At 35.3% G+C, this 27,254-nt stretch overlaps 4 protein-coding genes across 4 annotated transcripts; all 4 read right to left on the bottom strand.

The window, feature by feature from the left end:
- Nucleotides 34-2,390, bottom strand: LOC109717934 (uncharacterized protein At2g34160-like). Its single transcript, XM_020243898.1, has 5 exons — nucleotides 2,186-2,390; nucleotides 1,736-1,784; nucleotides 722-784; nucleotides 524-588; nucleotides 34-393 (listed from the first exon to the last, which is right to left on the bottom strand). The coding sequence occupies exons 1-5, from the start codon at nucleotides 2,300-2,302 to the stop codon at nucleotides 298-300; spliced, it is 390 nt and encodes a 129-aa protein (XP_020099487.1). The 5' UTR covers nucleotides 2,303-2,390; the 3' UTR covers nucleotides 34-297.
- Nucleotides 5,762-10,921, bottom strand: LOC109718583 (nudix hydrolase 19, chloroplastic). The gene is made up of 7 exons (XM_020244877.1): nucleotides 10,218-10,921; nucleotides 9,854-9,994; nucleotides 9,587-9,691; nucleotides 9,035-9,134; nucleotides 8,634-8,726; nucleotides 8,109-8,374; nucleotides 5,762-6,527 (listed from the first exon to the last, which is right to left on the bottom strand). Exons 1-7 carry the CDS (start codon nucleotides 10,710-10,712, stop codon nucleotides 6,108-6,110), a joined length of 1,620 nt encoding a protein of 539 aa, XP_020100466.1. The 5' UTR covers nucleotides 10,713-10,921; the 3' UTR covers nucleotides 5,762-6,107.
- On the bottom strand, nucleotides 11,698-15,784 carry LOC109718694 (zinc finger Ran-binding domain-containing protein 2-like). The gene is made up of 4 exons (XM_020245061.1): nucleotides 15,691-15,784; nucleotides 15,345-15,565; nucleotides 11,969-12,039; nucleotides 11,698-11,854 (listed from the first exon to the last, which is right to left on the bottom strand). The coding sequence occupies exons 2-4, from the start codon at nucleotides 15,548-15,550 to the stop codon at nucleotides 11,835-11,837; spliced, it is 297 nt and encodes a 98-aa protein (XP_020100650.1). The 5' UTR covers nucleotides 15,551-15,565; nucleotides 15,691-15,784; the 3' UTR covers nucleotides 11,698-11,834.
- LOC109718435 (protein kinase PINOID 2-like) lies at nucleotides 23,407-26,943 on the bottom strand. Its single transcript, XM_020244679.1, is given in 4 exon segments — nucleotides 23,407-24,206; nucleotides 24,413-25,007; nucleotides 25,010-25,479; nucleotides 26,820-26,943. Coding segments are annotated over 4 exon segments (1,566 nt in total). The 3' UTR covers nucleotides 23,407-23,829.

Consider the following 27,254-nt stretch of genomic DNA (forward strand, 5'->3'; position numbering starts at 1 on the left):
CAGATATTTCGCATTGATGCCACAGATCACAGATGTTAATCCAGCCATTAAACTTAACAATTTTTCATGAGAATTCATATGTAATCTTATGCAAAAAAATAAAAATGCAACACTTCAAGTAGATTCATAGAAAGGTTTTGGAAAATCTCAAACTTGGCAAACATGATGCTCACTACAGAGGCAACAGCTAACCTAGAAGCACACTGATATACCATGTATCATCTCGAGTGTTGCGGCACAAAATTAACCATATAAATAAAGCCAAAAGAGATGCGGAAAAAGGAAAAGAGCTGAATTTTAGCTTTGCTCCTCACTGTCGGCAGCGTCCCTTTCTTCTGCAGCAGCAGCCATCAATTCGTCAAACTTCTCCGTCTTTCCCAGCAATATCTCGATCTACGAATTAGTCCCAAGTTTAGTACATGCGAAATTTGACCACCATCTATCTTTCTTACCAAATATAAGAAGAAAGACGAGGAAAATATAAGGGTAAATGGTGTAAAATAGTTATGCAATCAGATCTAACCTTTGCTTTCTGGATCGGACGACCTCTTGATTCGTCTTTCATATCAACGGTAGATGTCATGATCTCTACCCAAAATTCAAGAAGGGTATAGTTAGAGAAGAATTTTGACCTTTGATTAAGAAAAAGGAGTTGCATATATTTTGCACAAAAGATAGTGCAATAAATTAACAGAAGAGACTGGAGAAGCAAGAAGTGTACTCTTCTCGACCGCAAGGCCATTGTTTTTGAGAATCTCGGCAACGGTTACGACAGTAGCAATTGCTGAAAAATTGAATACGAGAAACTTAGTTAAGTGCAAACAAACAAGGCAATAGAAGAAGTAACAGGCATTCGAACAATTCTAATCAACAGCATATACAGTTCAATTTAAAGAACCAATCTTGAGCACAACTGTACCAATAGCAGTTGAAATCTGAATTAAAGTACATTCGAATTGTACAATACATCAATAACTAGCCTCAGAATAGTCATAATCAAACTATATGAAAACTTGAAGAGCGCTGCTAAAGAGATCCAAAGCATATCTATCCATACTAACTTCGTGGAATAAAATACCTTGAAAACCGGCCTCAGCATAATAAGATACTATGATACTTTTATACGCTTCGTGGAATCAAATAGATAAGTAACATTAGATCCACAGTTTTGATAACTAATCTCAAAATATTCATAACAAAATGAGGACCGAAATAGGTTGGACTTCGTATTTACACAAACTTAGTTTATCACACAGCTCTGCATGACGATTTAGCACGCACGCACGCACGCACGCACACACGGCACACAGATTGCACAAATTATTATTATTTTTTCACTGTCCACATACAGTTAAAGAATAAGAGGCTTTTGCAGATGTTCCTCACTAGGTCGATCATGTTACTTAAAGTACCAAACTATTCTCTTAAGTGCTCAACAAAGTTATGATTTTCACAACTATTCTAGCATGATGTTGCAAGTAGTCGGTGAAATAGGAAGGAGAGGAGTTAGCCAATGAATAATTGATAGCAGGGCCGCATAAGTATGAAAAAGATAGAATATATTAAATTAGAAAGTACTTGCATTATTGATGGTTATACATGAGAATGTTGAAAAACTAATTAGGCTTTATAAAATCCCCATCAATGTTATATCCCAATAAACATTCATTTATAACTAATTACAGAGGCCACAAGATCAAAATAAAAAGACATGGAGAAGTGTAAGAAACAATACCCATTCCGAGAGCCGAAAGCTCCACTTCATTATGCTGCTGCATATACCTCTGCATCCACAATTAAATTCATCAGCCAAAAAAGGTTACAATAGATTTAAAAAAAAGAAGAAAAACACAAGAAATTACAAACCTATTCTCATCTAACTAAAACACATAAGATCATAGTAAAAATATGAACTTTACATGTCAGAAACAATAAAGGAAAGAATAAAACCATTAAGATCCATACTTTAAACTTCAAAATACAAATACTACAAACATCACAACAGAATATAAACAAATCAAGCATCCCGAAAAGGAAACACCGCAACAACAAAAGTAGATCAAAACTACTACCAAAAGCTACGGGAAAAACACCAAAAAGAGCTTCCTTCCCCCCAACCTTGCCAAAAAAAAAAAAGGAAAAAACTACACGGGGATGATACTGAGAAAGGAGCCTTTTGTTTTACCTTGGCGAGGTTGACGTAGAAGAAGAGCGGCTTCTTAGTGTTGGAGACCTGGATCCGGTTCTTCTTGTGGGGCTCGGCGACGCTGAGGTTGTTCACTCCCTCGGTGATCTCCTCCATGGCAAACGATCGCACCACGAGAACCAAAAACTCTTAACCCTAACCCTAGTTTCGCCCCAGGAGAAGCAGCTAAAGCCTAAAAAGACCTTTTTAAGGCGTTGAATTAAAATTGGGATTTTTTCTTTTTTTTTTTTTTTTGGCTTCTTTTCTCTGGGGAAGGAATTGTCATAAATATCGAGGGTTAGGGTGTAAAAGTGGTCAGCTAATAATAGCCGTCCGATCCGAATTCGAGTTAGATTTCGGTGGAATCCGATTTTAGTTTAGTATATACACAATACATGAAAATACGATTTTTTTTAATTAAAAAATACTTCATCTTAATTTATCTACAGGATTTTTGTAAAACTCACTCATTTATCTGGTCTAATTCTACGGTTTTATACATACGTATACAAAAATTAATGTACACTGTAGTTACTTAAATTATGCCCATGTGGTGCCTCTGATTTGAATAATCTATATGTTTATTTGGATATTGTATATATCTTTATCATGTACGTATTCAAATTTGTATTCGAATAGGTATGTATATATATACTCACTATCTATTTTGGAATGGTAATGGGCCGGTATAGGCCCAAAGCCCATTGAACAAGTTCTATAACGTGAAATAAGCTTTGCACGTAATGGGCCTAGCTGGGCCCTTTATTGCCATTCCCATCACAATATGATCGAAGAGCTTCCGCGTATGGCTCATTTAATTAAACATTTTTATTTGAAAAACTTCAAATACCACATCGGTTGTTTCATCCTTTTTCATTTTAATATCCTATGATTTAAAGTGTATCAATTTAGTGTCATGTGATTTCATTTTTATCTTTTTATTATCGATTCCAAAAATTTTTTTGGTTAAATCAGTTACAAAATTAAAACTAAAGGGTATTAAAGTGAATATTCGATAAATCTAGATGAACTATATGAAGTTTTTTACATATAATTTAATAAAATATTAATAAAAAAAATTGATGAAAAGATAAAAATGAAACAACAAGACACTAACTTGATACACTTTAAACCACAGGATATGAGATATTTGAAGTGAAAAAGTGTGAAAGTGTAAAACTGCAGGAGTGGTATTTGAAGTTTACCTTTTTATTTTGTGTAGGAGGGTAAGAACAAAATTCATCTTTAAAGCTACTGCAAATGAAATTATCATATTGTCACTGATTATATTTTTATCATCTTACATGACACAATAAAATTAATCAAAATTAATTTTATTGTTTAAAATAACTTATTATTTAAAATGTCATATCATACAATAAAAATATTTAAAGTCTTAAAGCAAAAATATTTCATAATTAGAAGATACGTAATAAAAAATTAGGATTAAAATTTTTAGGATGGATAAATAAAAAAATATATATATTAATTAAGAAAATATATTTTGTAATTAAAAAGTATATGTGTGGGTACTTGTGGGTACCCGCGGATTACCCAAAATGTTTACAGAGTAACGGGTATCCACCCGTTTTATCCGTAATTTTTTGAGTTAAAAAAGTTGATACTCATATTCATAAATTTGTAAATAACTCGTCAGCATTCGCGGGTTTGGATGGAGATTGCCAGGTCTAAACACGGGGCCATGCAGTTGCCGACAGGCTTATTGAATTCCCCCTTCTTTGTGTCGGGTTGTGTTGTGTGGATAAGCACCATTCATAAATGCAGTGATGCCCACTTAATTTAGTTGCTTGTCAAATTCTTTCGCCAATTTGATTCCAAATTTTGCCCATTTAATGGTTATATTCATATTATGCTTTTGATAATAATGGTTCGAATTTTATAATTTTACGGTGTGGCATTATGATTTTCAATAAGAAAATGAACGGCGAGAAAGATACAATTTGGTAAGAATATCAGTCTCCTATTTGATAAAACTTAAAATTCCAATCCATATTAATGTGAATGATTTTTTTTTTTATTTTCAATCTATCAACTTAAGCTTTCTTGATGGTATTAATGACCTCTCATTATATGATTATAGGTTTAATCCTACAATTTGGTACCCCCCACTAATTTGGTGAAATGATTCTAAAAGAATTTAGTCCTCATGTTCAAAAATGTCCCAACCAAAGAAACTCTTGGTGATAAATAATTGAGAGCTTTTAACAAAGGAGGGTAACAATCAACCCAAATCCACCTCAAAAAATAGCATAATATTTTGGATTCATAAAAGTCTTAACTTAGAGCAGGAATGTGGTTTCAACTTTTGACCGACCGTTCTTAGAGCAAGTGGCAAAGGACATGGTGGTTGGTACTCGAGATCCCAAGTTCGAATCCTAGTTGATTCATGTTTTCAGCTAAATTTATTTTTAAATAAAATAAAAGAAGCGGGTAGTATGCTATCTTCCTCTTAAAAAAAAAAAAAAAAAACTTTTGCCCAATTAGGAGCCCCACAAAATGGACATGAAACAACCACTTGGTGTGTGATAGATTTAAGTGGGAACCACCAAACATCTTGAAAGGTTGGCCCACAAAATATGCTGTAACTAAAATTGCTGCTTCTTCCAGCATCTTCTTTATGATGATAGATTACCACAAATCTGAAACTACCAGAAAGTCAATGGAAGGTTACTCTCCATACATTACAATATTAGTGCTTATCCAACAACTGTTACAAGTCACATCACTAAACTAGTTTTCTTATATATTGCAGATGTGTTAGCATACATTTATTCTATTTTAAACCACGCGTATAAATTGTTCAAAAAAATTGTAAAACATATTAACAAATTATAAATCTAGCAACTTGTGGGATTCTTACATAAGCTCCAAACAAGAGGCAAGATGCTGAATACAAGCAAAAAAGACATCATTCTTTAACTAATTTGAGCTTTTATTTGAGTTTTTAAAGTAATAAGTTATTTTCACACAATGCATAATAAACCACTAGATGCTATTGCTGAGATCACTATCCAACACTCATAGTAGACAAACAATATAGAATTCTCTAGATTGAGAGAAGGTCATTACATAGATAGGGATTCCCAATATATATAACTAATTTGAAAACATATATAAACACAATTATTTGTTATTAATTTTAATAAAAACCACAGACCAAACAATTTCCCATGATATTAGCATCCCATCATCATTACATAGCATCACTCCATTGAAATCAATGATAGAATATAACTCCTATCAATTATTGAATAGCAAACCCTAGAACAGTACATCTAACTAACCTGCCTTGTTAGTGCATCATGTGCAATGCTGGGAGATGTTCACATTTTATATATATATATATTTATTTATTTTAGTGTGACAGTTAAAACATAGACCTGTAATCAAAGCATCATGTGCATTTCTGAGAGATCACAGTTATTATATTACCTAGGAATTGTATGAATATGCTTATATTAAAACAATAATAACTCACCAAAAATCATGTGGATCACCTTACCCTCAGTCAAACATTCAAAACATAGACCACATTCCAAAGGAGACAAGATTCAATGAAGCATCTGAACATGGCTCTAAATCATGTAGAGTAGAAGAAAAATATTAAAAAAAAAAAAAGGCAAGAGCCAAATATAATTAAAAAGAAAAGAACCCAAGAGAGAGGATTTGACATCTTTGATAAGATTAATAGAAGTACTAACTAATTAATCTTTGATACTTAATCATAATTTATAGGCATCAAAGATCCACACATACACATAGTTTTGCAAATATAACCTCAATCTCAAACCATCTTTTATCTTCTTCTCTTTTTGCCCCTCTTTTATGACTCATCTCAAGCCATGCACGCATGATGATCAGGAAAAACAGGAGAAATTGGTGAATTAAAATACAAACAAGGCTAATGCTTTCTAGGCTTAGAAGGCTTTTCATTGCTGGGTTTTCTGAATATGCTACAGAGAATGCACCCAGATACCTTTGGAGACGGCGGGTCGACAGCAGGCGGAATATCTGCAGTGCGAAAAGCTGCCGGTTGTTTCCCGTCTTTCTTGCCGCCGCCCCTCTCCCTGGCAGCAGGACAAGCAGTCTTCGCTCCATCTTCACGGCTGCGGTCCAGCATGGCAATGGACCCAACACTTCTGGAGTGCCTCAGCTCCCTGAATTCTGGTTTTTCTTTCTCCCCATCCTCCTTTTCATTACTTTGATTTGGGTCCCCAGAGAGGAACTTCTCATCCCAAACTAGCCCTGATGAGCCTGATCTTCTGAAGGTTTGTGCAGATCTCTGTAGCCCAGCCATGTCTCTCTCTCTCTCTCTCTCTCTCTCTAGAGTTTTATGAGACAAAAGAGAGAATATAAGAAGAGTATAGCACTTGGATTAGTCTTGTGACATATAAAAAGGATAGGAAAGGGATGGGAAATATATAGAGGAGAGGAGAGAACAGTCAAGAGATGGGTTATATGGGAGTTATGAAAGAGGAGAGAGAAAGAGATGGGTGGCTCATAATACAATATATAATTAGGATAATTAATACATCAATTTGTAATTAAATTTATAGTGTGACTAAGTTTGTTTTGTCCCTTTATGCAGGTTATACTTATTAGATTGCTTTTAAACGTAAATAACAATGTTGTTAAGACTAAATAATTGACTAAATATTAGCTCAAACATTTGACCAATCAAGATAGTATAAATCAGAAATAATCAGCGAAATGCTAAGTTGAAATTTTAAGCCTCAAAAGTATGAGATTCAATTTTGCAGTACTCATTGTTTGTAGGAAAAACCTGCTAGGAATATTATTAGCATACAATTCTTAATTTAAAAGAGTATTTAAAAGTACTTCATCAAAAAGCACTTAGAACCTATAGCAAAAGGTGACAGGCCTTTAAGCAGCGGGAAACTATTTTCTACATGTGTTCATAACTTCTATCATTTCACCATGGTGCAATATTATGCAGCCGCATTTAAATTAAAAAATCATTAATAAACAATAAAAAGATGGTCCACGGAGACTAAAGTTGAGTAACTAATAAGACATCAATTAATAGTAATAAGTTTACGCAACCACTTTGACTTCGACCATATGAAGTTGCAATCACAAAAAGAAAAACCATGCAACAAGAAGCATATTCAAACAGCAGAAATTCAAATCCTGTTCTATGGTTTAGTTTCCAATACTATGCAATCGACTGAAATTTAAACAGAATTGTCAAAATTTATATAGAATCATCTCTGTGACTACATAATTAAAATCAAGTCCAGCTCTAAACGTTGAGATAGATATGGTTTAGTTTCCAATACTATGCAATCGACTGAAATTTAAACAGAATTGTCAAAATTTATATAGAATCATCTCTGTGACTACATAATTAAAATCAAGTCCAGTTCTAAACGTTGAGATAGACGATTTTGGTTGAACACTTCGACAGCGATGGCTAAATTTAACACCAGCAAATTATCACAAACAAAATTTTTACCCTGTAATTTGCATTAATAGCCAATGCCAAGCTCAGATAACTTGGTAAAAAGATCCTTGACTAGACAACTATACATCAAATTAAGGGTACATTACAAAATTAAGGAAAGCATGGAAATTCCCCAATACAAACCATTTTATTCTTCAAGCAAAAATTTCTTGATATAAACTAATGATACAAACGTGAAAAATACAAAGATCTCAAATTCATAGAGTTAGGCACATCAATTATTTACCAGTTTGAGAATCTATACCTCCCCAGTAACAAAAAATAGAAAAAAAAAAAAGAAAAAAAAAAAGAAAGAAAAGGGAAAAGAAACAGCGGCTATAGATGCAACATGAAATCACTTAGATCAATTCATTCCGACAAGAACCATATCGATCTGTTGACGTGCGAACATATTCATAAATTGGAGACCGAATTCACCTTTTTTGGCAGAATCTCGTGGTAACCTGGATCGCCCTCATGAACCCATGTAGAGATAAGATGGTGGGCGATGGCAAAAGGCCCAGGAATAAACATCTGGGCGAGCTCACCGCTCTCCACATTGAAGTCCGAGGAAGGAAAGTTTTGACCTTTCTCAACACCTTTGCACATCTGATTGACCTTAAAGGCGGCAGTTCTCTGCGCTTTCTCATATTCTGCGAATGTCAGTGCTTTCTTCACATCCTCTCTACTGTGCCATTCGGCATCTGAAAATTAGAGGAATGAATTGTTTAAGAGGATGAGCTGATGCAGAACTTACTCCAATATATTTGAAGGGTGTTTATCAATATGGACCAATGTAAAATTAGAAACATGAATAAGAAGACATGGAACATATGCTAGTATCATTTTATAATACCATATTAAGAAAAGTTAAAAATTTCAAACAACCATATTTTATTTTATTAAACAAATAAATCAGACAAATCAATAATGCATTACTTATGATTATTAGTTAAAAAGTACCTTCCAGCTCCTCCTTGTCCACACGAATTTCAAATGATGTAGCATATGCAAAGAAGCCCACCATCAACTGGCATGGCATACTGTTTGGCCCCACTGAAAATAATCATATATCAAACATCAATCACCATGATGCAATTCTTATTGTTTTCTAAATCGATAATTAGATGAACACATAAATAGCCAGTAGGTAGCCAGTAAGGCATATATTTAGCCCATTCAGCATTTAGTTGGTATCAGGTTAACTTGGGCTGCAAAATAATTTGTAAATGATCCCACATATAATTGATCACTGTTAGCAACTCACAAGAACAAACTGAATCCAAAGAAATGGTGCAACTATAGAAAACATACATCACATTTCCAACATAAATAAAATGAAATCATTAAGCCTAAGTTGATACCAGGCCATGGCTGCGAACTATGATATACAACTTCGCCAACTTCGATACCAGTCTCTTCCCACGTTTCTCTTCTCACTGCCTCTTCTAAGCTTTCCCCTGGCTAAGAACAGAGATTTTCAGTCAATAAAATCTTCATGAAATGCTGTACAAATCGAAATAACGATTTTTCAGACATCAACTAGTCCTTTTGTCAGAAAAAACTTCTTTGGGCCAGATCAAGCAATTTTCAACTTGCAAAATGTACCGTCCAACAGCATTATATTGTTTAATAACAGTCACAAAGCGCAATTTAGTATAGCTTTTAAGAACAGACATGTTCTTTCATGTATTAAACCACAGGTCACGTATTCCTTAGATCGTACGTAAATCTTAATGCAAAACTTTTCACAAAGAAATATTGGAATTTGCTTCTAAATGTTTGCCTCCACGAGAACTAAAAGATTGAAACAACATTTAGACTAGCATAACGGGGTCAGAATCTTGTGCAATAAAAGAGGTGTAATTTAGTAAAATAAGAATATTTAGTGAAGTTCAGCAGGAGAATTCCAGTACCTCGATGAAACCAGCAAGGCAACTCCACATACGTGGTACAAATCTTGATTGGCGGCTCAAAAGTGCACGATCATTTGCTTTATCAATAACCAACATAATCACAACCTGTTAAACATCAAAAGACACATTTAGTTATTAAAGTGACCAAATCCCTCAGTTCCATGAAGCACAACAATATAGAGCAAACATTTCAATTTTAGTTCCTAGTTCCACCGAGATTCAAGTCTACATATTGCAACTCATAATTTAAGCAGGGATAAAACATACAGGATCAACTCGAGGGTATACTCTCTTCTTGCAGGTCTCATCTGTGCATTGCTTCCGTCTCCCTGCACCAATAGGAACTGTCCTGGATCCGCAGTTTCCACAGAACCGCGAAATACGGTGCCATTCTAGTAATGCCCTGGCCTGTTCAAAGGCAAATCAATCAGATAAAATCTCTATTTTGCATTACTGAATAAAGCATAGACAAAGAACAGTTTAGTCCAAACTTGCTGTTTCATAGATGGTACTTGGAATAACAAAAATAAGAAATTAATGGACTCAAATATACAGCCACAAAATAAAACATGCACATGTGATCAATAATATAATGAAGAAGAAGAAGAAGAAGAAGAAGAAGAGCACATACATGGCCAGCAATGGCTAACTCCCCCATGGTGCCGATGTCGGCCCAATCAGTGGCGACCATCAGAGTTCTCAGCTCGACGAAGCACAATCCATCCCTCTCCCCACCCAATTCGACACCCCGCGATTCAGAAACATCAATAGCCCAATAAACCGCGTCCTCCTCCTCTCCCGACCCCGAACCTGAACCGGACCCCAAATACACGAACGAATCGGCAGAGAAACCCTTGAATTCGGACGGCGAAACCCACCCGAGGTGCCACTTCGGCGCCGAATCCGGAGCCGAATCCACCGATCGCGCCAAAGGCCGGCCCTTTCTGAAGGGTAGCACCTTGAGATTGAGACCAGGGGAAGGGGCCTCACACTCCTCTCCGGCGACGAGGAGGGATCTGAGGGCGTCCAGGGCGGCGCCGCCGTCGCCGCCGCCGCCGTCGGGTTTGGCGTGGAGAGTCTTTAGAGGGTTTCCGGCAAAGGCATGGGCGTGGAGATGGATGGACATGGTGGTGAGAACGGAGATAGGGTTTCCTCCTCTTCTTCAAACCTGTGTTAGAGTTAGTGTTGGGGTTAGGGTTAGGGTTAGGGTTAGGGTTTAGCCGCCATTGTCGACGCCGTAGCGTGTGGGATTTGGGAGGGAGACGAAGAAGAGAGAGAGAGAGAGAGAGAGAGAGAGAGAGGATACGAAGAGTGGGTGAAGTGAAGGCGCTCAGAGTGTGCCACGTTGGTCTGTTTGGGGGAAATTGCAACGTAGTCCTTAATTCATGGTATTATAATTAATTAGTATCTAAATTGTCACGTAACTACATCAGCATTTCAATTGTGTTTCGATAGAAATGCAAGAAGATCCTTTAAATATTATCTTTTCTTGACATTTTTATAAATGTCTAGTTATTTTGATTTTAATTAGCTTAATTAATCAAATTATAAATTTTAATATAATTAATAAAAGAAAAGATATAACCCGAAACGCCCCAAAGAGAAACACCATTTAACAAATAAATTTTAGAATAATCCTGAGTATGATTCACGGATCGCAAAATAAAATTTGTTCTGATCAAATCCAACCCGATTCATTACAAATCAAAATCGAGTCAAATAATTTTTGCTTAGATCTATTCGGTAGTACTTTGTAAAAACCAAAATAATTAATGTACTAAAAACTTGTTTGGCCTAGCAGCAGCACTTGTCTTAAAATGTAAAATTATATGATTGCGTGTGAAACCACATGCACAATTATACATTTCAAAAGAGCCACTACAATTATGCGCCAAAAAAGTCTTGGACAATACAGCAGCTAAACATCTACTAAATCTTTTATTAAATCAAGAGATACACATAAAATATTTTTTGTGACCACTGTTTTTGCTCTTTTTTAAGCAAAATTTACGTGTCTGATCAAAAATCAAGCAACTAATATGTGCATGGTATTAGTGAAAGGTCTAGAAAACATAATAAAGGGAAAAAATTTATAAAAAAGAACTAGGGAATAGGCAAAATTAGTCATTTATTGCTTCGTATATGACTGCTATTACATATTTATCATATCACGTGTACCATATACGAGAATATTATGTCATCACATCTCCCTCGTGGCCATTCTCATCTCTTGTGGCCCAAATCACTTTCAGGTTTCTTTACCTGCCACTGAAAAAAAATTTCTCAACTAATTAAGACAAAAAAAAATAATAATAATAAGAGAAATTTGAAAAAATTTTAAGTTTCTTTCAAATCAAATTCCAATAAGAAAACAACATTTACCAGGTTCGCGAGGTGCATTGCATCCGAAGCACTCCGTCCTGCTAGCGAAGTTGTGTTTGTTGCAACCCGGCCTGCGAAAACACAGAGACGGATTAGTGACACTAATAAGTGGATCATATCGCGTCGATCACTACAGAATTGTTTAGTGGCACATTCTTTTAGAAAATTTTAGTTAGCTCATAGTGTTAACAACCTAAAAAATTGCTTGTAATTAGTTACCTTAACATATGCACTGTGAGACTACTACACCTCAAAAAACAAAATAAAAATAAAACAACGAGGAAAATATATATATATATATATATATATATAGAGAGAGAGAGAGAGAGAGAGAGAGAGAGAGAGAGAGAGAGAGGCTGGAATACTATTGATAGGAAAAGACACTTTTTGCTAGCAACTTTTTAATTCTTGGATGAGAAATTGTAGGATTAGGATAATATTAGTCCCTTAGGGTTGAGTAATTTTCACTGGGTTATAATATTTAATCTAATAATTAGAAACGATGAAAGAAATTAATTTAAAAACTAAAAACTTGATAGCAAAAAAATTTTTTTACTATCAATAATATTCTAACCCAACTCTCTCTCTCTCTCTCTCTCTATAGAGACAGAGAGAGAGAGAGAGAGAGTCCGGCTATAGTACTTGTAAAAGCACAAAGCACTTAGTGCTTATAAATTTTTTACCGTCAGATATACGTCTTTCATCATTTTTACCCGTTAGATTATACTATTCAACCAACCACCCACTCAATCCTAGGGGGCCCACATCATCCTAACCGCACATCTCTTAATTTAAGGGTCGAAAACTTACAAATACCAATGACTTGATTTTTTAAAAGTATAGAGGTTCGATTATATATATATATATATATATATATATATATATATATATATAGAGTGAGGTTACTATGCTATCGGAAGCACGGAGCCTTCCGTGCTTCCAACTCGTTTTCGATGTTGCGACTTTCGAATCGTCGATCGGCTCCGTTAAACTTGATCTAGAGTATTTGAAGTACCTAGAAAATAAATTTTATGATTTTACGATATCATTTGCCTAGTGAACGAAGGGGCTCAAAATCAACGGCTGAAAATAAAAATCTTACAAAATGTAATAATATGACATTAAAATTTTAAATCAAAGATATTGATCTTGTTTTATATAGTATAAAGAATTTTCTATCAAAATTTCACGTGATTTGGATATTTCTACACCGTTAAACTTGCAAACGGCTCACTACGGCCATTGAAATTTGTTGATTTTGAGCCCATTCGATCACTAGGCAAATGATATCGAAAAATAATAAAATTTATTTTCTAGGTACTCCAAATACTCTAGATCAAGTTTAACGGAGCCGATCGACGATTCGAAAGTCGCAACATCGAAAACGAGCTGGAAGCACGGAAGGCTCCGTGCTTCCGATAGCATAGTAGCCTCACTCTATATATATATATATATATATATATATATATATATATATATATATATATATATATATGTATGTATATATATATATATATGTGAGAAGTTCATTCCAAGTGTTTGGTAACGGAGGCTTTGTACGTATCAGATTTTAAAAACCAAAGCATGTATATAATCCAATTAGACTGATTGGAACTGTTGCAGTGTACTAAAAATTCAATAATTAATGTTCGAGTTCTTAAGTTTAAAATTTAATTATTTCACATTTGTAATTAAGTTTATTTCTAATAAAAACAATGAAGATAATTTGCCACCTTCCTCTTTTTTAAAAAAAAAAAAAAAAACCTAATTAATTAGCTGTATCTTTGGATAAGCAAGTTTGCTTCTTTGTTTGTTTGTTCCTCCTCCAATATTCCCCCATCGTCCACTCTCCTTAACTTTGTTTTTTTGCGAGGAAAGAAGGATAAAAGGGGTGCAAACTTTGATGTTGCGTTTTGATCTGGTGCACTGCACCTTTTCGTTCATCAAAATTATCTTATACTTTATTTCCCATCATTTATAGAGTTATAAATAGTACAATAAGATATTATCAACATTTATGAACTGATCGTTCCATTGATCGCTTACTTTCAACTAACCATCTATACATCTCATTGAAAGAAAGAAAAAAAAAGGTTGAAACTTCGTGAAAGGAAAATAATAATAATAATAATAATAATAATAATCACGGTGCACATAATATCTATACTTCTATACTAATATATGAATCCCCAATATCTTGCTGACATGGTGTTAGCTCCTTCTTTCAAAACTGCTCTCTTTCATCTCCCAACCTCCAAAACCCTTCATCTTCAAAACCGTTCCCTCCTTATCTCCCAATAAAATCACAATTGGATGCATATAATTGCACCAAAACTATTCCCTCTCATCTCCCAACCTCCAAAATCCCTCATCTTCCAAAACCGTTACCTCCTTATCTCCCAATAAAATCACAATTGAATGCATGTACTTCAACAAAATTTTGTAGAATTATTGACCTTCCACCTGTTGAATTGAGAGCGCAATAGAATAAAAGGTTCGATTTCTTATAGCTCTACTTCTAGCAATAGTTTCTTTTTTCGTTTTTCACATTTAATTTGTTGTTCGCTTGGAGGTTAGGAAAGCATTTTTGGGTGTTTTTTTTGTATTTTTGGCATATATTATGTTTTTTTTAATTCGTTCTAACTTCTTGAAAAGTTTCCTTTTGTTTCAGAGAGATGATTATTTTTTGTCTTGAATGTTTAGAATATTTTTTCAATATTATTATGGGAATTTTTTCTCCTCAAGGGGCTTTTTATTGTTGGTTTTATTGTTGATTTCTATATTTTTCCTCTTAAATACAAACCGACACTAATGTGACACTGATAATATTAGATTATTATCACAGTGTATTATACAATAATTAAAAAATCGCATCGATGTCGCGCATGATATATATATATATATATATATAATGCTCGGGTTACTTCATTATTGATTTTTTAAAAAAATTTGATTTGCGTCAAAAAAAGAATCAGACGGATGAATCTGCTTATTTGATTTGTTAAATGTCAATTAAAATCTTTTCAGTGTGCTCTTTAATATTTATTATCTTTCACTTGCAATATTTCAAACATTTTTTTTTATAATATCTATGTAATAATTTTTCTTCTCATATAATTCTTACTTTTTTTTCGGTTTCTTTTATTATTTTTTGTTGAGTTGTGATTCCATTTTAAATATTTTTTAATGTGTTTTTTATATTATTAAGTCTAATCAAATATAGTTATATTTTTTTTCTTCTTTACATTCATATTTATTTATTTAATTTGTAAATTTTTATTAAAATTTTTTTTTTTGCTGCATCGCGCGGGACACTACACTAGTATAATAAGGATCTTGAAAAGAACTATACGGTGCATATATATATATACTATACCTAGTGCAAATCCAGTCGCCGAACTTCCACCCGGCGCGCGCACGAGTGCGCGGTGCGTAGCCGCCGCCGCTGCCGAATCCGAAGGAGGAGTTGGCACCGCTGGCTGCCGGGGGCCGCTGCTCGTGGCAGCGCTGGCAGGAGTCGCGGCGGCTGAAGTTGAGGTGATTGCACGACATGCAGTTCCAGTCTCCTGGCTTCCTATTCATCTTCTCGGCCGAGCCCTGCATGTACATATAGTCGCATATAACCAAGCTAAGCCACCAGATAGTCGCATATCTGAAAAACTGACTTATCAACTGCACTTTTTAATATACGGAGAAAGAGAGAGAGAGAGAGAAGTGTATACTTTAAGATGAGGAAGAGGAGTGAGGGGAGAGATTGTTTGGGGGAGCTAATTAAGTTGTGGGTTTGTATGATTGAGAAGGTTGAGGAGGGGGGGCTTTTATAGTGGTGCCTCAATAATAGAGAATCAAGAATGGGATGTGGAGGGCCGGGGCTGTTCTCCCTTTTTCTTTTTCTTTTTTTTTCTTTTTTTAGTCCCCCTTTTGTAACTGTCACACCTTGAGCATTAGTGGAATCTCATAAAAAACTTTTCTTTAAAAAAAAAGGAAAAAAAAAAAGAGAAAGGGCATTGAGGGGGGATGCTAAAGATGGCTAAATAATTATGGGGAATTTGAATATATTTGGCTTCCATAGTACATCTTTTTCTAGAGATGGATGGGAGAGAAAATATATTTGTTTCTATTTTCAGTTCTCGATCGCATCTAAGTTCGAACTTAAATTGGAAGCTCCGCATCCTCACTTATAGATATGTATGATTTTCAACCTATATATATATATATATATATATATATAGAGAGAGAGAGAGAGAGAGAGAGAGAGAGAGAGAGGACTACTATACTCTTATAACTATAGAACCCTTCATAGTACTCGTAAGTCGTTTTTGATGACAGAGTTTCCGAATCGACGATCTATACCGTTAAATATAATTTAAAATATTTAAAACTTCTTAAAAATAAATTTTGTTATTTTTTTAAATCATAATAAAATCTATCAAGCAGGTATAAAATAAACGGTCAAAATCGAACGACATTCTAAAAATAGATGATTGGATCCTTCAATTTAAGATCGGAGTTATTGATCTTTTATATCTAGATAGTGAATACATTTTTTTTTATCAAAAATTTAATTTATTCCGATTCTTTTACACCGTTAAACTAGCAAGTATTTCATACCGGCCGTTAAAAATTGTAAATTTTGTGACATTTTGATTATAACGTAAATGATGTCGAAAACGTAAATAATGTCGAAAAATTATAAAATTTGATTTCTAGAAATTTTAAATGCTCTAGATAATATTTAACGGTATAGATTGTCGATTCAGAAGCTCTATCATAAAAAATGACTTACGAGTACGAAAGCGATCGTACTTATTAGAATATATAGTAGTCGGATTCTCTCTCTCTCTCTCTCTCTCTATATATATATATATATATCTTTATCTTTGTTGAAGACATTAAAATCTCATTATGTCATATTATTGCTAAGCCTAGCTAATTCTAAATTATTTTCATAAAATTAATTTTTTAAATAACATGGTACATATCAAAAGCAACGCCACTAGGTGGATTGTTAATTAAGATTTATTCTGAGTTATTTTCTAGGAGATCAATCTTTTCAATATATAATATAGTTCTACGTAAAATCTGAGTTTGAGAGGGCTACAGAATATTGTCAACAATTGTTAATTATCTCGGGATTCATATATTTGTGTGCTTAGTTGGTGTTGAGTAGGGATGCAAATGGATCCGGGTTGGTGGAGCTCTGTCCCGAATGGCGTGGTAAGTGGGAGCAAAAAATATAAAAAAAATATAACCCGCCCCGAATCCGCCCCAATCCGCCAAGTAAATGGAGCGGGAGGTGGGAGACTCTTTTCTTCCTTCAATCCGCCCCGATCCGTCAAAAATCCGGCTCCCGCCCCGATCCGCCCCGAATGGAGCGGTAAGTGGGAGCCAAAAATAAAATGAAAAGTAACCCGCCTCAAATCCGTCCCGCCGCGATAAGAAATGGAGCAGAGGTGGGGAAACTCTCCCGCCCCCAGATCCGCCCCGTTTGCATCCCTAGTGTTGAGTTCTTTAAGTAGCTAAACATGTATGTGTGTGACAATTAAGTACTCTCATGAGTTATGACTAATATTATATATATCCTAGCCTAAATGGATATCACCAATTAGGACCACCACCTCTTTTTACCTCAATTGATCATCTCATTTACACTATGCGCCTTATATACCTAAATGAGTACTGTACCTGTACATGAAATTTGTCGTACTTACGTGGAAAGCCTCTCAACAGTGAGACAGTTTAATCGGTCGTCCATCACATGCACTGCTCAAATCTTTACGTAATAATAATATGGATTATAAATTATATGCGTTTGCGAATATATCTACCTCCAATCGGCAAGTAAAAATGTGACATGATCTAAGTTAAAAAGATGCTGGTTAATGCTTGGACATTAATGGTGTATTATTGGTGTAAACAATGCAATCGCGCAATTAAAAAGAATCAATTCCCAATTATATAGGGGGAGGGGGGGGGGCATAAAAAGCCTATTCTGATCTCTTATTCGTTATCTAACTTGTCCTTCTCTTTAGCAATAATTCATAAAGGTCATAGATTCACAGCTACAATTAATTAATTCGTACGTTCCCTTAGCATCTCCCACAAAGTCTCACGGCTTTTTCAATTTTCACTAAAATTCTTGCTAATTAATTAAAGTTGTAAAAATATTTAATTTGCCAGCTTAATTAATATTTATACGACCGTTAAATTACCTGCAGCATTATCATACCACAAATACACCGTTTCATAATTAAAATTCTTCGATGTATGTAAGTATGTTAATAAAGTGTTATAAAATATATATGTTGAGTGTACAATATTATTTCCTTTTTTGGTCATATATATTTATATAAATTAGTGGACATTTTCATTGTGTTATTCAACTTCTAATTCAAGTATGAATTAACAAACAACTTACTTTATACATATATATTTTCGATCACACTTAATTTCTACATGCATTCCTATTATAGAGAATTCGAACCTCTGACTTATCTTTTGTGGCAGGCACAGAATAAGTTTTTGGAGCATAATGGAGTCCGCGTGTACGTGACACGGGAATGGTTCTTTAATTTTGACCTAGGATTTCTTAGATAAGAAGGAATTAACAAGTAGAATATCACAGACCAAGTAAATATTCGTCACGCTACTTAAGATTTTTTTTTTTTTTTCATATATAGTTTTGTATAAGATCGATCTTTTCAACAACATAATTATTAAGTCATGCACTATGAAGCTCCAGGTTTCGACCTAAATTAGCTAGCGATCTAATTTAGAACGAGATCAGGTGCATCTCGAAAAAGATGTGGATGCTTTAATTATATATATGTTAACATAAATCACACGAATATTGTGTTGATGGAGAAGAAACTAAAAGAGATAATAAAGGAATATAAACAAATTGATAAATGAATGAATAATAAAGAAGAGAAGATCGAGAATAAAACCTGCAGGTGTATCGTTTCATTTTGGAGAATGCAGAGGGATACAAAATTGATAATGATTTTATTTGGAAATCTAATTATCCAATAAAATGGGTTTGGTGAGATGATGACATTCTAAAATCTTATCTATAATAATTCCAAAAGATCATTTTCACATTAACTTGAAAAAAAAACCCTAATTATTGCCAACACTTGCGTGCATCGGAACATCTTGTGCACCACACTACTCTATCAGCCGTCCTTCCCATCAGATAGGTACTTGCGATCCAACCGTGCAACTTTTTAACAGATAATATAGTGCAAATATTGAATATATGATAAGGATCGATACATGTAATGGGATGGAGAGCAGATGAACCGTGATGATGCATCAGGTGCAGTTTCTACTACTAGCGGGCCATGGTTGATTGCCCAATTGGGTATATGTGTATCAACGTGCGAGCATCCGTACAAATTATACATCACATCTTCTTATCTGTGGATCATATGTCGTGTATGCTTTGATCGACATCATGAATTAAGCCATTAATTGCAAACTTGTAACTTCGATCTTGAGGTAGAAACAAGCTATACTAAATAGATGATAGAAATTATACGAAGTGTGATATGTATTGAGTGAGTGAGAGGATCGTGTGAGCATTTGGTAATCAATATATAATTCATGAGTCCAACAACTAGATTTTTAAATATTATTCTTATATATTGTTGATTTGTTGGCGCGCATGAATATCCTGCATTGGATGATATGTAAGAAATTATAAGATGGAATAAAAGGTTGGCGAATGAATGTGCGGTGGTGGGTAGTGGCTGCACTTGGCGCGGCATGATTTTTACCAAATAGTAGAGTCGGCACCGGCTTTAACTTCATTGACGAGAATACGAAAAAAAATAGGCCAAAAGATGGTGTTTTGCGCAGAATACAGCTTACTGATCCAATACGGCATAATATATTGTTCCAACGCCGACTTTGACTGTAAGAGGATCTTAACAAGCAAATGCGGTGTTTCATTGCCGACTTCAAGCAATATAACCAAAACGCAAAAAATGAAAAGAAGAAATTCTAAGAAGCAGTTTTTAGATAAATTGAAGTCATTTTTGTAAAACAATAGTTGTACTCTAAAGCTTGAATGATTTTATTCTTTTTGTAAACAGTATGATTTAGACCTGATCATACAAGGCCACCAAAAGCTTGGATGATTTTATTCTTTTCATGGTCCATAATAGTGTGTATATGTCTTTGGCCATGATACTCTTTGTTAGCAAAAGAAAGTAATCAATAAAGAAAAAGGTTAAGTTAATATATCTATCATTGGACTTGTAATCCTAATGCATCTCCTGCTTTGATTCCACCTATATTTGCATGACATATATATATTTTAACCTAAAATATACTGTAAAACAAATGCTTGAATATGTGAACCAATAGGATATGTTGAAGGGGAAATTAAAATTAATTAAACCCATGCCAATACCAAGAAGGAGACATGTTTGTGTGCCCCTCTGAAATTTCCAGCTCATGTAATGATCATCTTGGTTGATGGATTCATGTAGTCTCATGATGCCACAATGTTTAGCAACTTGGGCTTCTTTCATCATCATTCATGGGCACTTATTAATGAATTATTCATGAAATTCGAGCAACCAAGTGAAGCCCATGATCAAGAACAAGTGAATGCAACTTTCAAAAAATTAAATAAAAAAAATAATTAAAAAAATAGAAAGTAAAATGAGGTGCAATAGAGTTTCATCATTTCAACTGATTTGCACTCATATCTTATGGATTCTTCACATGATTCACAAATGTTACATCCAAATAGTTTGCCGCAGCCCATGATAGGTCATTAGCATTTGAGCCCCAAATCAAGTTTGGTACATCACATGGACAAATCATCTTGTCTTCAATTAGAATATCTTTCTATCTCAAGATCATTTCAGAATTAATTCTTATCAGATCAATCTTTTTGAGCAACATGATATTACAGACGGTCGTAACTCCTAAGCCGCTGAATTTTGACTCTCTCTCTCTCTCTTTCTCAAGACTATTTTTGAATTATTTTCCATCACATCAAGCCTTTTAAGTAATATGGTATTACAGACAATCGTCCTAAGCCTCCTCTGATATCCTATTGTTAAAGACGGGCGTGAACACTGATTTTAAGAGGTTTTTGATTACAATGACCTAGCAAACAAGCATTGTTTTAGCGCGTGTATGGTTCCAAAACTTCAAGGATACGAACGGGTCCTATATATCTAAACCCAAATACATGGCCCGCGCACTTAGACATGAACATAATTGAGATAGGAATGAGATGACATGTAGCAATGTTCAACAGTAGCTGAAAAAAGGACCTGGAATAAATAATGGAACCATGCACCATTGCCCTTATCAGGGGGACACTATTCATCCGGCAAATCCAATGGTCGATAATAAATGCCCTATTAATTCCACATTAAATTACGTATGCGTAAGATGTGTCAAGCTCCTTTTTGTTCTGTTTCTATATAACCTAACTTTTGGCTAATTATAAGTTGTAGGTGGTGTGACTAGCTAGGGCCGTTACATCTTGCTATAATATTTCTTTCAATCAATGCCATATATATAATTAATATTTATTTTAAAGGAATAAAATAATAATTATCGTAACTTAGAGAACTAATAACATGCAATTTGTCACGTCGATTTAAGTAAAATATTTATATATTTTAGTAGAGAAATTAACAATTTGAAAAAAGATCTAAAACTTCTACAGTAAAGTAAGAACAACTTTTCAGAAAGTTTAAAACCACTACTGTAGAAGAAAACGACCGAAATTATTCTAATATAGTTTCTCGCAATAATTAATATTACTTTGACGGCACTTCATGGAACCACACTGCATCCTACATCAACAATATTGATCCAAGTCCATTAGCTGCAGGTAATTCGCTTAACTCGACATTTGGGGTGGCAGTAAAGTTGGTGAGGAGAGATGATGGGACCGACTGCGCGTGCCTCTGCAATGCCATTGAGAGCTCCCACTAGCTACAGTAACAACAAAGTAGAGAGAGTTTCGTCTCGTTTATTATTTTAAAAAATAAATTTATCGAAAATATAAAATAATTAGATTTCAAACTTATGACTTCGAGTATCAACCATCAATTTTTTTATTATTTTCATTAGGAACAACGTCGTTATAAGTTATAACTTAGTACTTTTGTCTCTTTATTTTACCCATTAAATTTTAAGTATATGTTCAATATTAAATACTAAAAATATTGTTTTTTACCAGTTTAAATTTTTAGAGTAGACGATTACTTAACGGTGTCTGTTAATTTGCAAGATGAAAAGATCATTTCATATTAAAAGTTTTTTGGTTTTTTTTTAAAAAAAAACAGTGAGAAATTATTTGTCATTGGTTGGGTTTGCTCTTTCTCGACCACATCATATCCTTTTGAATCAACAAACTAATTATGATGCCATCTCTGTGAACACATTATTGCTATTACTACCAACAAATTTGTTGCTATTGTTTTTGACCAACAACTACACAATATATAAATATAAATATGTTGAGAACTTAATTAATAGCAAAAGAGAATTGTTGTCCACAGGGGATGGATTGTAGTAGCTAGTTCGCATGTGATGCATATATAGGTGAAGTAAAAGATGCATTTTGGAGCTTTAATTTGTTCATATATTGTTATCCTTTCCCATCAGGTAAATGAGCCTTATATATCTTTTTTTCATTTAATCTTATATATGCATAGAATATAAAATTTTTTCTACAAAATATAACTTCTCTTCTCTGTATATAGTTTCCCTTCAAGCTATTTGATCTAATTTATTTGCATCCATTTACACTTTGAACTTTATATTTTTTACACTACTTGATATGTATCTAGTAAAAAAAAAATCTCTTTTTTTTAAAAAAAAAATCTGTGGGTCCTTTTTATCCGACAACATGCTTTAGACCTACCTCATGCATGAATAAATTAAAATTTGTCTTCTTTCAAGGATATTTCTTTAGACTATCAACACAATGTTGTGATTTAGACTTACAGATTTGAGATACGACCTTTTTTGCAGTCAAAATCTGATAAAGGAAAAAACCTTAGACTGTACGAAAAAAAAAAAAGAAAAGAAGAAGAAGAGTTAAAAAACATGTTATCAAACTAACATAAAGTTAATAGTGAAGCGACAGACACATATATATTTGAAAATGCAACTTATACTGCCCATGTAGAGCAGTATATCTCACACATTTTGAATCCAAAAAATGATAAAATTCTATTAAACTTTTAGTTAAAAATAATAATAATAATAATATAATGAGATGAGTCAGTAAATATAGATCACAAAAAGTACCTACATCATAAATATACAGATATATAGCATGTATTGAATCAAATCACGATGAATTGATTAAGAATGACCAAATTTATAGTATATGATTTGTACGTAGTAAATATAGATACAAAAATGCGCAAAGATAATGTAACAAAGTTAATTTTGGTCCTTAATTCCTTTTCCTTCCCATTAGTGGATTAGTGAACAGCAATCAACCAATCCTATACATGCAGATTACATTACATGACTCTTTGATGAACCACTCGCAATCAAGTTTTGCGCTTTTGCAAAAAAATAAAAATAAAAATAAAAATAAAAATAAAAATAAAAATCCACCATTTCATAAATTTTGTAATTCCGATCCACTTTTTCGTAGTCGCCATTGCTACTTCGAGCATAAATCTTTTTTTATCGACGAAGAAGCAGAAGAAAAAATTTAAGTGGATCGAAGCTACAAAATAGGAAAAAAAAGAGAAAAAAACAAGCGAATTTGTTCTTTCTTGTCAAAAATGCCCAACAATTGATTAATTAAGCTTCTCAGATATGTACAAAACAAGCTAGCTAGTTAGTTAATTAATTAAGCACTTGTTTTAGAAGTAATCAATGTATTGAGGGATGTGGTAGGGCTCATCCCTCTCTTTCTTGGTGAGCTTTTGAACTGGAACTGGGGCTTTGCAGTTGCTTCTCCCTGATCTCCTGATGATCATATTATCTGATCTGGGCACCTCAGGGGGCTTCACTGACCTGATGAGAGCCCAGTTCACACCCTTAAAGAAACCATGCCTCTTGATCTCCACTGACCCCTTCAGGCTCCCAATCCTCCTCTTTGGGTTCTTCACCAAGAGCCTGCTTATCAGATCCTGGGCCCTTGATTCATCTTCCAAATCCTTCGCGTTCGTCGTGTTTATCTTCGGAAAGCGGAGTGGTTGCTTCATTATGTTGATCAGCGTCTTCTCGTTGTTCTCACCTGTCGAATATAAAATATTAAAACACTGTTGTCTCTTTTCTTTTCTTTTCTTTTTTAACCTTCATTATGTGATCGTGTTTGTTTTTGTTTTTGAGCTAACAAAACATTGATAAATGTTAAAATCTTTAATTAATTAAACTCCATGATAGAAATATCAGAACATTATTTGTACGTGTTTTAAGTTTTTAGAGAAAAACGGTTACTACCTTTGAAGGGTGTCCTCCCGTATATCATCTCGTAGAGGAAGACGCCGAGCGTCCACCAGTCGACGGCGCTGCCGTGGCCGGAGATCACCTCCGGCGCCAGGTATTCGTGGGTGCCGACGAACGACTTGGACCGCGCCGCCACGGGCTCCGCCACGAGCTCCGTCTCCACCACCCCATCGTCGTCGTCGTCGTCGTCGTCGTCACCGCCACTGCCGTATGCGTCCCCCGCCCTCGGCGGCGGCGTCCGAAGCGCTTTTTGGGCGCTGCACTTGGAAACGCCGCTGTAGAAGCAGGAGAGCACGGGCTGCATGGGGGAGCTAACGCAGGATGGCGCTGCTGCAGTAGTTGTTGTAGCAGTAGTAGCAGTAGTAGTAGTAGTAGTAGAAGCGCTTCTGGGGTCGACGTTCCTTTGCTTGAGGAGCTTTGGGGTGACGTGGCACTTGAGGGAGAGGTCGAAGTCGGAGAGCATGATGTGACCGTCGGATCGGATCAGGACGTTCTCCGGCTTTAGATCTCGGTAGACCACGCCCATCATGTGCAGGTACTCCAACGCCAACAGCGTCTCCGCCACGTAGAATCTGCGCTCGGTTAATTTATCACCTTCATGGCGTAGAGACACGCGGCGGCGGCGCAGGGGCGGAGCTGGCACAGGTAGACGCTGCCGAGGTCGCCGGTGCCGAGGCGGCGGAGGAGGCGGAAGTGGTCGAGGCTGAGGGCGCCCGCGGCAGCGCGCGCGCGGCGGATGGACTCCCACTCGGCCTGGCTCGCCTTGTGCGGCTTGTGCGGCGTGGCGTAGGAGGAGACGGAGGAGGCGGAGGAGGAGAGGGAGAGGTCGGTCGTCGTCGTCGTCGTGGTTGTGCTGTCGACGTAGCTGCGCCGGGAGCTCGAGCCCACTGCAGTGAAGGCGGAGGAGCGGCGGCTGCTGCTGCTCAAGCAGTCGGAGTCGGCGTCGCGGCCTCCGGCGGCCCGCCATAAATAAATATAGTAGAAAGAGCAGTAGTAGTAGTAGCAGTAGCAGCAGGAGTGAGGGAGTGGAGGTGGGGGCTTTAGTGTGCTTGGTGGGTGCTCTTAAATAAGAATAGCCCAGTTCAGAGTAGTGTTACTGTACAGTATAACAATACTATATACTTATACTGTTTGATAAACTAAATTTTAAGTAATTGTATTAGTAAATGATTTTAGAAGTGTCGAACTCGAATAGAATTTTATCAGAACTATATTCCTGCCGCGATCATCAAATCATATGATGGACGGTATATTTGACTATCTCAGCACTACCGGCATGATCTTTATAAAAATTTTATTCAGCATGTGAGAGTTTTTATTTTTGAAGCTGCCAAATATTTTACTTGACGTAAAAAAAATATAAAAAAAATATAGGCCTTTAAAACTATATATGAGCTTGTGTGCTCAATTATTTATTTTTTTTGAGAGAAAGGTAGAGCGCTACCTGCTTCATTCAGAAAATAAGTAAATTAAGCTACATGGGTGAGGCAATAAGGCCTCGACGAGGGGTGAAAAAAAAAAAAAGGTTCGATCATTGATCAATCACTCCGCTAGACTAAGTTCCTCTATAGGTCCGTCAAATGCTTAATCTTATAAATACCGGCTGTTGGGTCGGTTTGTGCCGTCCTGAAAATCGCTCTGTTAATATACCGGTTGTTGTGGGCTCAATTGTTTTTTTTGCGAGAAAGTAGCATGCTACCGCTTCATTCATAAAAAAGGTGAATTTAGCAATTGTGGGAAGCAACTAGACTTCCACTGAACTGAACCGGAAAAAAAACAAAAGAAAAAATTAATTACAGAAGGATTCCCACATGCTGTATTGAGCGCGTACTTCCGCCAGCACCTGCTTCGTCGACCGCTTTCTGTTGTCGAAGATTCGCCTATTCCATTCTAGCCAAAGAGCTCACCAAGTAGCGACCAAGATTGCTGACTCCTTTCTCCATATAGCTCCTGCTTAAAGCTGCATTCCCTCCATAAATCGTCAACTGACCGACAAGCCCCTAGGCCCCGTTTGTTTGGCAGTAGGCAGGTTAGTAGCGCTTGTGAAATATAACAGTTTGAGAAAAAATGGTCCACAGTCTCTTATTCATCCAGGCAGAGAACACAAGTGTCCACACCCGACCAGCCCCTTTTCAAAAGATTGTCCTTCGTTAGTACCTTCCGTCTCACCACGAGCCAGCCGAAAATTTTAACTTTTAGTGGTATTTTTGTTCTCCAAATGGGTGTCAATTGTTAATATAGGTATTTTTGTTGGTATTTTTGTTCTCCAAATAGGTTTGTTATGGTAAAGGAATTTTAACTACGAAATGATAATGCATGCGTACGTTGCTTATTAACTTTTTGTTTTTTTTTTCCTTTTTTTTATTAAAAAAAATGACAGGTAGAAGGTCATGTTTTTCACCTTTAGCTTCACAATCTACTTTTTCCATTGTGAGATCATCATTATTACGTGAGGGCTTTTGAACATCCAATAAAGAGAGAATGAACAAAATCACATAACCCCCAACTAAAGCCCCCTCTCTCATGTTCAAAGAGTTTTCTTCTTTTTTTTTTTTTGATTCAACATTTTTCGAATGTTTAATTATCTAAAAGAAATAATTAACAAAGCTAAGTCAAAATTAGCATCCACTCATGAACAACATCTAAATTTTGGCATTGAACATTGTGTTCGATATACATCTAACTTATGAAACATTCACAGCATGCTGAAAATTTCTATGACGCATAAATTATCCGTCACAAACGCGATTGGAAAACACAAATCTGTTTAACCCAAGTTAAATCATACGAAGACGGGGGTAATTTGATTATCGAACACGCATACGAATACGACCCA

Source organism: Ananas comosus, linkage group 12 (genome assembly GCF_001540865.1).
Source record: "Ananas comosus cultivar F153 linkage group 12, ASM154086v1, whole genome shotgun sequence".
Lineage (NCBI taxonomy): Eukaryota > Viridiplantae > Streptophyta > Magnoliopsida > Poales > Bromeliaceae > Ananas > Ananas comosus.

Excerpts from the sequence above, each read along its gene's own strand:
- LOC109717934 (XM_020243898.1), bottom strand. The coding sequence starts at position 2,302 with ATGGAGGAGATCACCGAGGGAGTGAACAACCTCAGCGTCGCCGAGCCC. Across the intron at positions 1,785-2,185 it reads TCTACGTCAACCTCGCCAAG|AGGTATATGCAGCAGCATAA; the intron begins GTAAAACAAAAG and ends TTGTGGATGCAG. Across the intron at positions 394-523 it reads GTCCGATCCAGAAAGCAAAG|ATCGAGATATTGCTGGGAAA; the intron begins GTTAGATCTGAT and ends ACTAATTCGTAG.
- LOC109718583 (XM_020244877.1), bottom strand. The coding sequence starts at position 10,712 with ATGTCCATCCATCTCCACGCCCATGCCTTTGCCGGAAACCCTCTAAAG. Across the intron at positions 9,995-10,217 it reads AGTTAGCCATTGCTGGCCAT|GCCAGGGCATTACTAGAATG; the intron begins GTATGTGCTCTT and ends GCCTTTGAACAG. Across the intron at positions 8,727-9,034 it reads TAGTTCGCAGCCATGGCCTG|TGGGGCCAAACAGTATGCCA; the intron begins GTATCAACTTAG and ends GATTATTTTCAG.
- LOC109718694 (XM_020245061.1), bottom strand. The coding sequence starts at position 15,550 with ATGAATAGGAAGCCAGGAGACTGGAACTGCATGTCGTGCAATCACCTC. Across the intron at positions 12,040-15,344 it reads GGCGACTGGATTTGCACTAG|GCCGGGTTGCAACAAACACA; the intron begins GTATAGTATATA and ends GTGTTTTCGCAG. Across the intron at positions 11,855-11,968 it reads CAATGCACCTCGCGAACCTG|TGGCAGGTAAAGAAACCTGA; the intron begins GTAAATGTTGTT and ends ATTTTTTTTCAG.